This window comes from Fringilla coelebs (genome assembly GCF_963513975.1).
Source record: "Fringilla coelebs genome assembly, chromosome: 5".
Lineage (NCBI taxonomy): Eukaryota > Metazoa > Chordata > Aves > Passeriformes > Fringillidae > Fringilla > Fringilla coelebs.
Window position 1 is genome coordinate 29,345,139 of NC_140033.1, and position 13,610 is coordinate 29,358,748.

The 13,610-nt window shown below is 35.2% G+C and overlaps 1 protein-coding gene across 1 annotated transcript in view; it reads right to left on the bottom strand.

Moving 5' to 3' along the window:
• The window catches only part of ADAMTS20 (ADAM metallopeptidase with thrombospondin type 1 motif 20), a gene marked incomplete at both ends in the record, with an annotated part of 79,138 nt that overhangs the window by 18,823 nt on the left and 46,705 nt on the right, over positions 1–13,610 (bottom strand). The window contains 5 exons of the mRNA XM_084206548.1: positions 9,657–9,833; positions 11,264–11,425; positions 11,761–12,051; positions 12,276–12,440; positions 13,490–13,597. Coding sequence (XP_084062674.1) covers positions 9,657–9,833; positions 11,264–11,425; positions 11,761–12,051; positions 12,276–12,440; positions 13,490–13,597 — 903 coding nt within the window. The remainder of the gene's footprint in view (positions 1–9,656; positions 9,834–11,263; positions 11,426–11,760; positions 12,052–12,275; positions 12,441–13,489; positions 13,598–13,610) is intronic.

Below are 13,610 nucleotides of genomic sequence, written 5' to 3' on the forward strand. Positions count from 1 at the left end.
GATGCTATATCCTCATTTGCATGAAGTTCATCTTTTGTTCTTTCCTAGGCTTTAGGCAGAGGGAGGTAAAAAATGTGGATATTCTTCTGTTCAGGCTCTACAGTGAGACTTCACAGTACAAGATGCCAGTTCTATGCCACTAAAAAGACATACTTTTAACCTGCTGCAAGTACCATCACCTAAAAAATACAGATTTGGATTATCTGTCCTAGACTGAACCCTCAATGTACCTGTTAGAGCTGCCTGATAGTCCTTTCTGAATCCTTGCTAAACCTGGATTATTGTTCCATAACCACCATGCCTCACCTTAATTATTAAGAGAAACTTTAACAGACTCTGAAATTAATTTTTAACCCCAGATCCTAACCCATCCAATATAAGCAATGTATTACCATGAGCTGTCAGGACATTTTTACGAGGAAACGTAGGCAAGCTTAAAAGTACCAGAGCCACTTTAACATATGAAGAAAGCCTTCCTCTGTCACCTGAGTTATTGGTAACTAGGTTCTTCAGATTGCAATCATGTCTTTCTAGCTAATGTTGGCCTGAACCTCATCCAGAAAGTATCACTGGATATTTTTTTTGCATCAGAATTGCAGCACTTACAACAACACCTCTTCTGTATTCAGATAGCTTTCAAGTAAGAGTACTGCTCAGGGTTAAACTTATTTATAGCATTATTTCAAAAGCATATATCTGAAGACCACCTTTCAGGACACCTCCCTAGTGATTTCACCTCAATTACTTGTAATTAATAAAAAAAATCACAAGCGTGGTGTAGTATACCTGACTTTTGTAATGGAAAGTACTGTTGAAGGTCAGTTCTCATTATTTTTATGAGGGAAATTAAAAAGTTTACTTTTCAGAAGCCATTCTCTTCAGCACAGCAGTTCAGGAAGGACAAGCCCTGTGCAAAGGAGCTGCCATTACCTACTGCCCTGAGTGGAATGGACCAGAGGACAATCCGCTCCAGTATCATCATCTCATATTGGAATTTTTAAACTCAGAAACAAAAGAAGGCAGTGATCCTTTTCTCTAGTCAGCACAAGGTAGACTTCTACTTTTTTTTCCCCTTTCAGTCAGCCTACATATTCTGGCTGTGTAACAAGTGGAGAAGCAGGCATGCACCAAGTTTCTACCACCCACATTGTTTTCTGAGGCTTCCAGGTGTGTACTGGGCATGTTAACACCAGAGTGCACTGCAGTACAACCTCACAGCTATTTGCAAGTGGCAGGTGAGCACAGAGACTGCTGTGACTCTCTGAGGTCATCTAACCTGGCCACTGTCCCCAGCCATACCTTTTCTGTCAGGACTGAGCACTGTACGCTCCATAAAAAAGCTACTTCTATTGGACTCCTTTTTAGATAATTTTGCTTCAACTTTCTTCTTAAGGGTAACAAAAAGCTCCTGATTAACCATTTTCCAAGCATGCTGAAGTACATCTATTTGACAGATGGACATAAATGAGAGGTTACATACATTTACATATAAGCACAGAAAAAGCAGGAATGATGGGGGAATAAAGAGGATTAAAGGCAGATTTTAGGATTGATGTGGATAACAGGAAGGAAAAACTGCTATGAAAGGATATATGTGGCATCTTCTAGGAATGTGCTATTCTCTTAAAAATAAAGACATCCTGATTAAAACAAAGTCAGAACCATCAGCACATACATTGAAAGTAAAAGGATTTCACGTCTGAAGAAGCCACACTCTGCTGATGATGCTGAGAAATTTTAGATGATATTTTTTTTAGTTCACACCACATGGTCTGAATTCTTTTGTCCAGTGCAGCTGGCAGTATCTTTACTGCCAGAAAATGGCAATCTGCCTGGATGTCAGATGAACAACCATACTCTTTGCAGCTGTTGGAAAAAATCAAAACCAGAACCCTTGAGATTCAACTTAATGATCATCTACAGAAGGTCTTTTATTCATTCCAGTTAGATTTGTGAGTAAGTCTTAATTTGGCCTACCTTTCTGACATCTCAAATGCTATGCATTTCTCCAAGTTCAGAACAAATAAAACGGATGACCAGGTCCTTCTCTGAAAGCCCGGTCATGTCTTTCCCCCTCAGGATGAACACCACTATTCTGCCCATCACTGCCTAAAGCCTGAAATCCTTCTTGATGCCAGATACAGAGAATTTGAAAACCAGACCATGCTCATGGGCAGACCAACTCCCCATGAGTTACTATGCTCAGCTCCCCACCTACTGTGATACTCAGACAGGCTCCACTGTGCCGTGTATTCCTAGGCTGTCTGCATGTGTCTCATAAATGAGACTGAGCTTTTCCAGTCAGCAACCCTCTCTTTGTTTTAACTACATGACTCACATAACACATTTAGACTTTCAAACAAGCTTGTAACTATTGCAAAAACACAAGAACAATGGATTATGGAGATGTTAATGTGTGTGGAAATTTAGAAATAATAATCCTGTTTTCCTGAGTTCTCATTCAACAGTGGTGACACATCGTATTTGCCATCTCATTTATCTCATTTCATCTTTCTTTCACTTCCATTTCATCTCTCAATTACAGTAAAAATTGAATTATCTAGTTATTCTTCCTGCCTTACATGCTCTTGATTTGAGTCTTCTTTGTCTGGTTACCACCTGAGAATCAGGAAACCAAGAGGTATTTCTGCCTCCTTTCAGCAGCCATTTGGCAGGCTCAGCTACCTCATGTGCAGTCCTAAATTCGTCACTGAAGGTTCTGCATGTATCTGTGCTAGAAACTTTACCATCAGCCCTCATTCAAGCAACATTGAAACTATCATTCATAACAGTATATATTAAATCAATGAGAAGCATGATCAGCTTACTATTTGCTGGGAGTGAGAAAACAGATAAACTACTATGTTCAGCCAGCATTCCTGCAGCAACTTATCTGGTATGTGTACCTTTTATCATCTTTCAGTTGAATGACATATACAACAGACTGAGACAAATCACAATTAAAAATACAGAAACATTAGTAAATTAAAAAACAAAACCAAAACCCAACACTCTCAACAAATAATTCTGCCTTACCTTTCCTTCTGAAATCTGCGGCAGTGAGGAACAGAGGTAGACTCTCACTAGGTCTTTTTGAAAATCTAATCTACCAGTATAAATTTGTGTCAAATTTACAAAACTCCAGTCCTGCCCTGTGCCTTTGATACCTTCTGCAGGAGCTTCAAATAGGCACTTTCACCATTATAGCATTGCAGACATCAATGCTGACTTGGCCACACTTCAGCAAGACTCATCTTTCTGCACCCCACAGCCATTTGCACACTTTCAAGCAATCATATGAAAGAAGCAGCACTGGAGGCAGTGAGAAAAGTGCTAGCATCAAGAAAGAAGGTTGGCAGAAATGGAGACAGGAGACCTTAAGGAAATCCACCATGAGAAAAAGAAATGCAGGGGTTTCTCTCTGTTTCAAATAAATGGATAAATTTCCAGACACATTTTTCAAACAGAGAATAACAGATATATGTGTCCATCTAGCAGCTGTGTTCAAAAACCTCCATGAAAACCAAACAGCAACCCAAAAATAGTCCATTTATTGCTTCCAAAAACTGGACAGAGTTTAACAGACTCTATCCCAGGCAGTAGTTAAGCCTCCAGCCTCCTGTGAAGCTGGGGAAAACCAAAGAAATGCACAGAAATGACATAATCTGCACTCTCACTGAAAAGTAACTGGGGTCCCTTGAGATAGACATTTTGTTCACAGGTCTTCACAATGAAAGTTGGAGCACATTTTTAATATGATGGAGGATAATATTATGGAAGCTACATTTCCACAAAGGGTTTGCACAGTTAAAAAGCCTTTTCTTGTAATATTGTAACACTTAAAACTTAATTTTATTATCTTAAGGGATAGGGCCTTTTCAATTAACCAGTTACAAAGTAAGTAGACACTTTTACCACAGTAGATGAATTAGTTTCAGCTGAGTTTGCAAAAATCTAAAAATGAGCAAAAGAAATGCTGGTTCCCAGCAAGTGCAAGCGCTGATTTATCATTTTCCATCATGTTAGCAACACCAAAACAGTAGCTCAGAGATTAAAGGAATGGCAAATACATAGGTTCTATGTGCCTTTCTGTTCTATAAAAAACATCATATCATATAAATTTTTTCATTAGATTAAAATCTAAGATTTTGTATTTAAATTTTAAAAAACTTGAAATAAAAAGCAACATGTGCTGGCACAATATAGTATTGTCAGAAATTTTTGAAACTTTTCAGAAGCATAGAAAATACAACTTTTTCTAAGGCACTTAACTAAATATAACCAAATTAATTAATACCCCCCCCAATTTCTATGAAATATTATTTTAGGATGAAAATATGAGTCTATTTTGGATGAGAAATGCAACATTTTACCTACCTTCGCATGTTGAAATCCAGTTTCCTTTCAACCTAAACCACTTATCTGTACATTTTCATTTACTAACAATATTTCCAGCATTACATTTTCTGTACATGAATATGAGCAGGCATGGAAACTTCTGAAGGACTGATTCAGCAGGAAATCTAAGTGTTTAATCTTGCTGTCTCTGAAGGGGAAGGGCCACAAATGCTAGATCATACAATGATGAATAGAGCAGCCTGTCATAGGGGAGTCACCAGTCTGCCACAATCACTGGTTTTCAAAGAAAGGACTGGGAACTCATGCAGTACAGAACATATTGTTCATTTCCTAACCCATTCCAGGTAATAAAAATATTTATGTACTGACTCTCACAAATGTTTGAAAATGCTAATATTTTAATATATATTTAGAAACTTTTAAAAATCTTTGTTCCAAAACCAGTTTGAATCAATATTTATGAGTTCTGGCTGGGGTTTTCAAAGCTGCCACACACGCAGGCAACCCAGAATGATTTTCACAAGAATTTGACCAACTAGAACCCTTCAGCTTTTCTGAAAGTTCTAATAAATACACCAGTAGCTTCACATTCCTTTCATTCCCATTAAAAGGCTGCATGTATTTAGGCATGGTATTATGCACTACCTGCTTCTTTTCCCCTTTCATTATATTCTGGTTGTTGAGGTTTTGCATTTGGGGTGGTTTTTTGTTGTGCATGTGATATTATTATTATTGTTATAATTGTTGTTATTATTATTATTATTATTATTATTATTATTATTATTATTATTATTATTATTATTATCAACTGTTTTTATTTTGACTATGTCCCGCTCTTACTTGTCCTCTTTCTAAGTGGAAGGTCTGAAAGTTCTGCAAACATCTTCCTGACAAAAGTATTTTAGGAATGTAAAAACCATGTTATGTCTTTGAGATTAATAGCTGAGCATTTTATTGTGATCCTCATTCTTCTCTGTGTTTTGTCATTCACTAAGTGGGAGAGGACTTGGCCACAAAATTACAGCTCTAGCAAAAGATTCAGGAGCTAGGATCTTTCAGCTTTACCATCAAAGACTATCTATTTCAGTCCAGTTGGTCAATGGCATCAACACTGCTTTTATCAGTAACAATATTTTTTTTGTGTTCAAATATAAGTTCAAAACATCACTGAAGTATCATATGAAGTTAATATCAACACACAGGTTAAAGAAAACCCTCACTTTCAGCAATAGTGGTTAGTATCTGTCCCACCCTTTATTTTTTTAAGAGCTTTAAACATTAACATTTCTTAATAAAGAGCACAATAAATATAAACACAAAGCCACACAACATGCATGAAAAAGAAGGGTTAAAATGCAACTGTATTTCACAGACACAAGTCACAGTCATTAAATTAAATTGTTACACATACATTATAACTTATTTATTCTTTCAAGCTATACAGGCAACATAGCACCAAAGAGGAGGTTTTCCTCTCAATGAACATTACACAAATATTTTCTTTTTGAATTTTGGAAACAATTATTTTCTTTCATTTTTATCAGAATTACCTGAAATAAAATTCACTACCCCTAGAGTGTTTTATGACATTATTTGGGCAGTGACATCTGCTATCAGTTATCTCTGATAAGGCCCCCCTACCACTTCCAAGGTTTTAAAAAAAGAATAGCAGATGCTAACATCAAGATTTCAGGCAGTGGGATATTAATTTAATGTGCTGTATTGGCAATGAGGTATTTTGAAGTTCAATATTAGGCAGCAGCAGAAGTAGAGGTAAAAAACTGAAGGTGGTTTTGAAAACCAAGTTCACTGATTCTGAATTCCCTTTTAATATAAAAGATTATTTTTTAAGATATAAATACTTTTTACACATTAGAAAAAGTGAATGAAGGCACTTATCATACACAGCAAGAATTTTTTGCATTAAAATGAAAACAAATAAATATTTTACGTATGAAAGTCTGGGCTGCTTCTGCTCCTGGAAAAGTCAATGGGATGCCTGGCAGTAACAACACTGGTAGGGAACTGGGACTACTTCTCAAAAATAGATTCATATACTTAAAAATTAATAGTAGATTTCTTCCACTACTGCAAAGACAGAATTACATCTAAACTCTTCTGCAGCAAGCAAGTAGAAAACTAAAGCACTAGAAAGACAGCTGGTTTAAAGAATATTGCATCATGTGTCTGTCATGAATGGCAGGCAGTAATACCTTTCTGAGACTTCAGGGTAACTTTGAAAATAATCCATTATTTTCATGCCTATTTTCTCTGAAATCACAAATAATACTTATGATTTACATAGAAATTTCAGACAAAAAATATAATTATCTTTTGTAAGGGGCTATCTATTCTTTCTAAAGAATCAAGAAAGGATGAGAAACAAACATATTTGAAGTTGAGACATATCTGGTTAAAATTTTCATGATAAAATTAAGTAGCTACCAACACTCATACAAGAATTGATTGCCCAAATGAAATACAAAGCTTCCAAGGTAACATCAACTGCTACCACCAACTGCCTAAGCAGAAACCTTGCTTTTTGGTACCTGGATCTTCAAGAGTTTTTGCAGGCACTTATCAAGTACAGAGGGCCAAAAATAAGATCAAACTCTTAAATTAATCAAAATTCTTGTTGTCCAAAAATGTGAACAAACTTTGCTCACTATGCAAAGCCTGAAGGTATTGTCTTCCCATATATGAATGGCTTATTCTATTCCTTAAGTGTAATTCCAGCCCAAGCTTCCTAAAATCTTTAGAAAATACATAAGAAATTAAAGGAATAAGCCTTTAGAATTTGAGATTTACTTGCCTCATACCCATTTGGCCAACTGCAGGAACCAGGAACAGAGGAGCACACAGCCTTTAAGCTTTGTGAGGGTCAGCTCCAGTAGCCACTGACAGACACTATAAAGTGTAACAGCCAACAGCTGCTAAACTGCAGAAAGCATCAACCAAAATTCTGGCTTCAAATCATAAACTGAACCTTCCTTGCAAGGGCCCTTTTGTGCATTACAAGATATGTTTTATGTTACTTATGTTGTGTGAAATTAATCAATAACTGTAATAATAAAACAAATGTACTTAAAAAGTATACTAAGCCCTCTGTTCTTAAATATGTAGCAATAGCTAGTGGACAAGTTAGAACCACAGAATCATGGAGGTTGGAAAAGACTTCCAAGATCATCTAGTCTTGCATGATGGTTTCTGCTTAGGTTTTAACACTGAAATCCCACTAGTAGACACAAAAGCTCAATGCACTTATCACCTGGAATAGAACTATTACTCAATACTTCTGGGAAAAATATAAATAGTTATTTGTCTGGTTCTTGCAATCTTACAGAGATAGGGGTAAGTGTAGATGTGACAGGCTTGAGGACTTCAGCAGCCAGAGAGCATCTAGTCATTAACAGTTCCTTATATTAGAGCATATTTTATGCCAGAAATGTGTAAGATAAGCAGGGCCATGATCTATTGCCAAACTAAAAAATCACTAGTCAACCATGGCTAAAAAAAATCTGTTTGTACTAGGCTACACCAGTGTTCCTGTGACTAAAGTTTTCCTGCTCCTTCCTAATAGTCATCCTTAATGAATAAATTCTGGTCTGCTTAAACAGCAACAAAAACCAACTAAATCTCTGTGTTGGCAGCATTCAAACTAGTTAAATTATTTAAATGACAGCATATTTAATATGTGAGCCTGCTTTTATTTCCTGAATCTGCTATGTTTGTTTCTGTGGTATCAGACAGTGTGGTGAAATTAAATCTTTTATGGCTCAACCATAGAACTTGCAATTATGCATAAAATAGGCCTCTCTCTGATAAACAGAATCCATTCTAAACTTAATTTTTGAAGGATTAAAATGGCTTTTTATGTCACTTGAGAAATAAACCAACATGAATATCTTTATATCTTTATAAAACTAAGATATACACAACATTTACAATTCAAGATCTTACATGTAATCTATTAATGTAGGGCAAACTGAATTACTCAGGGAACAAACAGGTTGTGAATAATTCTTGATATAAAAGGAAAACAAACATTGAGTTCAAAAGCAATTGTACGCTGAACCCTGCTTGTCCTCTCAGCACCTGATGAATATTAATTAGGGAGTCACCACTAATTATTTGGAAAATGGCTAAATAAGATATTCTGGTGTTTGCTAAACACAAACCCTAAACTCTGCTTTGTGTAGTGGAAGAAAGAGATAACTGTGGTAAACCATTAAATCAAACTTACATTTTACAGTCTCTTTGCAATAAATTAGAATAGCTTATATAAACATTAGCAATTGTTATAGTTGAAATTGGACTTTTTTTAAAATGCTGCCATATTAATTCAAAGAGACAAATTATATCATTTTGTTAATTAAAAAAACAAATAAGTGTTGTCCCAGACCATCTCTCAGGGATGTCAATGACAGGTTTTTTGCTGATTTTGATGGAACCAGAACTGGATCCAACCTTCTTTGATTGCCTTTATTCCCCTTAGAATTTAGCACAATAATCAATATTGTTGTCAAATTCACAGCTTGGGAATTATAATGTGCTCTATACTGCAGAGCTTGCTATGATTACTTGAGTATGTTAATAATCTGCTAGTGGCAATTTTAAAGATTAATGGTCATTACAGTAGGCATTTTTACACATTAATAGACAGTGACATGTAGACAATAACATATTATAGTTACATACATGATTATACATAGATAACTTTAATTAGTCCCTGTTTTAAAACCACTAATATAAACTTTTATACACAAATGTACAAGTAATATGGAGCAAAATGTTTGATGACAGAGTATAATATACATGAATGTGGGTTATTTTATACTTAAATATACCATAGAAAAAAAGTTATGCACTAAAAAGTTTAGGGTATTTTTGCCAATATAAATATGTAAATAATACTACAGCACAATTTACAGCATAAATGTGTAAATTTAAACACATATCAAATTGTAACCCTTCCAAATGGAACACCTATTAGGTACTGTTCTCAGTTATGATGATTTCTGGTAATTTTCAAAATACTCCCTATGATGTTTTGCAGACCATGATATTGTTCCCACTGAAGGAAATGGCTGCTTCTCATTCAATTCTATGACTCCAGAAACAATTTCTTTATAAAACTGCATTGACTATATTCCAAATGCATTATTATTTCACTTATCATTTATCATTTATATCATTAATCAAATTTAAAAAATGACATAAAATCTTTTAAAAGACATGGGGAAATAGAGTGACAGAAAGAACAAGAAAGCAGAAAATATTATTGAATGCTATCGTACCGATTTCCACGGTCCCCGATGCCAAGAAACATCACCAGGACAAGAATGCACATTACATTGTGCCATGTTAGGTGGCTTGTCTAGAATTTCACAGTTTTGATCACCCAACATTTGGCCAGTAGGAAGCTGACAAATCACCAGTCTTGTCTTTATTCCATCTCCACAAGTCTGAGTACACTGAAACACAGAATTTTATATGCAATAATTTTATTAACAGAGTTATCACATCAAACCAAAACATATAGCAATCATCAGTACATCATATTATTAACTATGTCTATTTCCATATTCCCTGGACACCCTATTCAAGAATAAGAACTTAAAGTCTAATCTCATGTAATTCCCTCACCAAAACCTTTACCAAATGACACTTTTATGGTTTATCAAGAGATTTTCTGCAGAAAGTCTCAGTTACAGACACTCTATTAAGGAGAAGTAATTGTGAGAATAAATGTGCATGTATCTCTTTCTTTAATACAAGTAAAATATGGAAATTTATCTTAAAAGTAGTTTTCCCTACCAGACAGTGGCAGAAAACTCAGATACTGGGCACACTTTTACACAGTCCAGTTTATAGAGACAAAGTGTAAAATACTTATAGGATGTGTTTTCTGGGTTTCAGTTAGCCTGCAATTCTCCAATACCAGTTCTCATTCCTAATGAGCCCTGAAAGTCAATCTATAATACTTCAAACCCTTTTATGGTATTCTCAATGATTCTAAATTAGAAAAAAACCTGCATCACCTGCATGAACTGTATCCCAACTCTATGGCTGTGGACAGAAAAAATATGACATTGAGACTGACCTTGAGAACTAAATGGCTAAATCTGGCCAAAACAAGGAGAAAAAAGGTAAAACAAAAAAGTCACTCAACCAATTTTTTTCTTTTTTCAATTCCAGTAACTGATTTGCAAAAGTAAGAAAAGTGGGCAAGAATCACAAGAGGTTAGATTAGAATAAATGCAAAAATAATCACTTTTTCTGTAGCATTTGAGCAGGAGAGTGTGGTCAAGAGATGACATCACACAGCACAGAGATTAACATGTCCAACAACATCAAATGTGTCACCAAAATGTTTTAACCCAGGCGCAACTTTTAGATGCATGATCATATCTCCATACTTTGAATTTGTAACTACAACCCAGCAACCACTACTACTTGCAGTTACTATTGTTAGTACCTATGAAATTACATGGAATAAAGTTTCTCTACAGCTTCTTATGCTCTTTTTTTTTTCTTAGACTAGCTATTGCACTGTGGTTTTTCTGCATACAATCCAGCTTTTTGTAACAGAATATAATTTTCTGTGTCTCAAGCTACATGTTGTACAACAACTATATGATTTGTTGACGCTGTATATCCTTAGCCTCACACAATACTTACTTCTGGATGTATATTTACATAACTCATATTTCCACTACAGTTCTGGGTTTCATCAAAGAATAAAGTTTAGATAAACAGGTTAGAACTCATTCTTTTTAAATTAAAACTCTATTAAATAAGTAAAAACAAGGTGTCCAGTTCCACTCACAATCACATAATTATGTTTCTACTTCTAAGCTTATGTAGTAAACAATGTTCCCCTTTGTAAGTGAAATGCTCTTACTTCTCCCCACTTCCCAAAGTTCCACTGAGGGCAGGGTCCAGAATCACAGTGTCTCGACTCTGAAGGTTTTGTTGCCTCATCACAGTTACTGGCACTTCTTCCTTCCTCATCTTGACATACTACAACTCGGCGGTGAAATCCACCTGCACAAGTACTAGAGCACTACCAAAACAGGTAAAAATACATTTTGCCATTGCATGATCAAAGAAATGTAAAATATGTTGGTTAAAACAGCAGCTTGGTTTTAAACCTTAACTCTCAAAACTGAACTTTTCAAATAAATACTTCTACAATGTAGAAGTATTTTAAATTTGAAATCACAGAAAAATTACACTTAGAATTTAATATATTCTGAATAATAATAAGAACAAGAATAACAATACTTTTAAAAACGAATGTGCTTTTGTTTTGACCAAATCTGTACTGCAATAACATTTCTAGAAATGTTAACACACATGTGACAGAACAAATTAACATATTCTAAAAAAATTTCTTACTGCTCCCCAGGGTCCAGTTCTCCATTGATATCCTCCCACGGAAGGACGGTTCCATTGGTCTAAATTGTCTTGTGGAGGGTGTATTGGGAGGTAACCTGTTTCTGGAAAATGGCTTGGATGGTCATGTAGTTTTGGAACATGACGATAAAGTGGTGGGCATGGTGGCATGTTACATTCTTGTTCCTTAGGAGGTCGGCCTTCAGGATCACAGTAATTCTCACTGATTTGCTGATGATAATTGACACAGATGACTTGTCTTGTTACTATTCCACTGTCACACGTAACTGTGCACTGATCAAAAGATTAACACAGTGTTTGTCACAGAACATTGATGATTAATAAACATTTATATTTACTTTCGACAAGAACAAAAATATCCTTTGTTTTTTTCAAGGGATGCAATTTCAATCACGCTTGCAAAAAAAAAAAAAAAAGGTGAACTCTCAATTTCTAAACAGAGACTTGGCCAAAAATCTAAATACACACATTAAAAAATTGTTACAATTAATACTTACAGGGGACCAATTTCCAACTTTCCACTCTCCACATGGGCTAAAGCAGCTTGAAATTTCAGCTGGTCGTGGTAAATGAGCACACAAAGACTCATCTGCTATCTCTCCATGAGCATCTCTACAACTCACATAGCGAGCACGATCACCCTTTCCACAGGATGCAGAACACTGTCAGTGAACAATTCAAGGTCACCACGTTTTAGGAGACTAAAATAAGATCATGCAAGCATCTAAAATAATAACATCATTTTTTTTGGCCTGGAACTGAATTGCATGGCCTTAATTCTCATGAAGCATTTCAGTGTATATAAACAGACAGCATTTAAACTATAACATGGAATATTTACACAGTTGCAAGTAGCAACAGAAACATCAGTAACTTCCAGAACACTTTAGTTGTTACACAGGGATGCAATATTTACAGGAACTGTTAAAATAAAAACAGATATTAACAATCCAATTGCCATTTGGGTTGGTATTGGCAGATTCCACTGAGCCCCTTCTGATGCCTTTATAGCTGAGAGGTTCAAGGTGACCTTAATGAAGAACTGCTGAGTAGCATCAGTTTATGCACCCTTTACTGCTATTTAGTTAAAATAGCTGTGCAAAAATATAACTGCATTATATGCTTTGTTAAATGTCTCAAGGGATTAACAGACACATCCACATTTCATAGATAATTTTAAATTTTCTCATTGCTATCAAGAAAAACTAATTTTCAACATTATCAAAATAAAAACCTTGCATTGAAAAAAATTTATGTAGGAACTGTTTTACTAATGCTTATTTTACAAAAAATGTCAAATTAGATCTTTAAAGACTCCAACTGTTTACTATTACTATTCACATAAAAGATTTAAATAATATTTTAAAACCAAGGATGTTCCAAATTCTTAGAAACTGATCAATTACATTTAAAAAAATACTTCCTAGTGCACTGTCAATCATACAAAAACTATTTCCCTCAGAACCCCACCTCCTAGAACTCTGCTTTTTTTCCTATTATTTTTCCTGGTTGAATTTGAAGCACACCGTTTGCTGGAAGTGTTTATCTGCTCCTTAAGAAACAGTTTATTCTCTTAAGAAAATGTTAGAACTCCTTTTGAATCTATCTCAAGCAGATTTCAGTCTGAAAAATATCTTAATGAAAGCTTTATGAAAAAATAGGTAAAGGAGTGGAGAGCTGCCCTGCAAGGTATGACTGCTATATTACATACTGGGGTCCATGATCCATATCTCCATTGGGTCACCTTCCCCACATGAACTAGAGGAAGTGAAGTAGTCCATAATTTTGTATTTTCTGGACAAGAGGGCAATTCACACTCCTGTGGGGGTGAG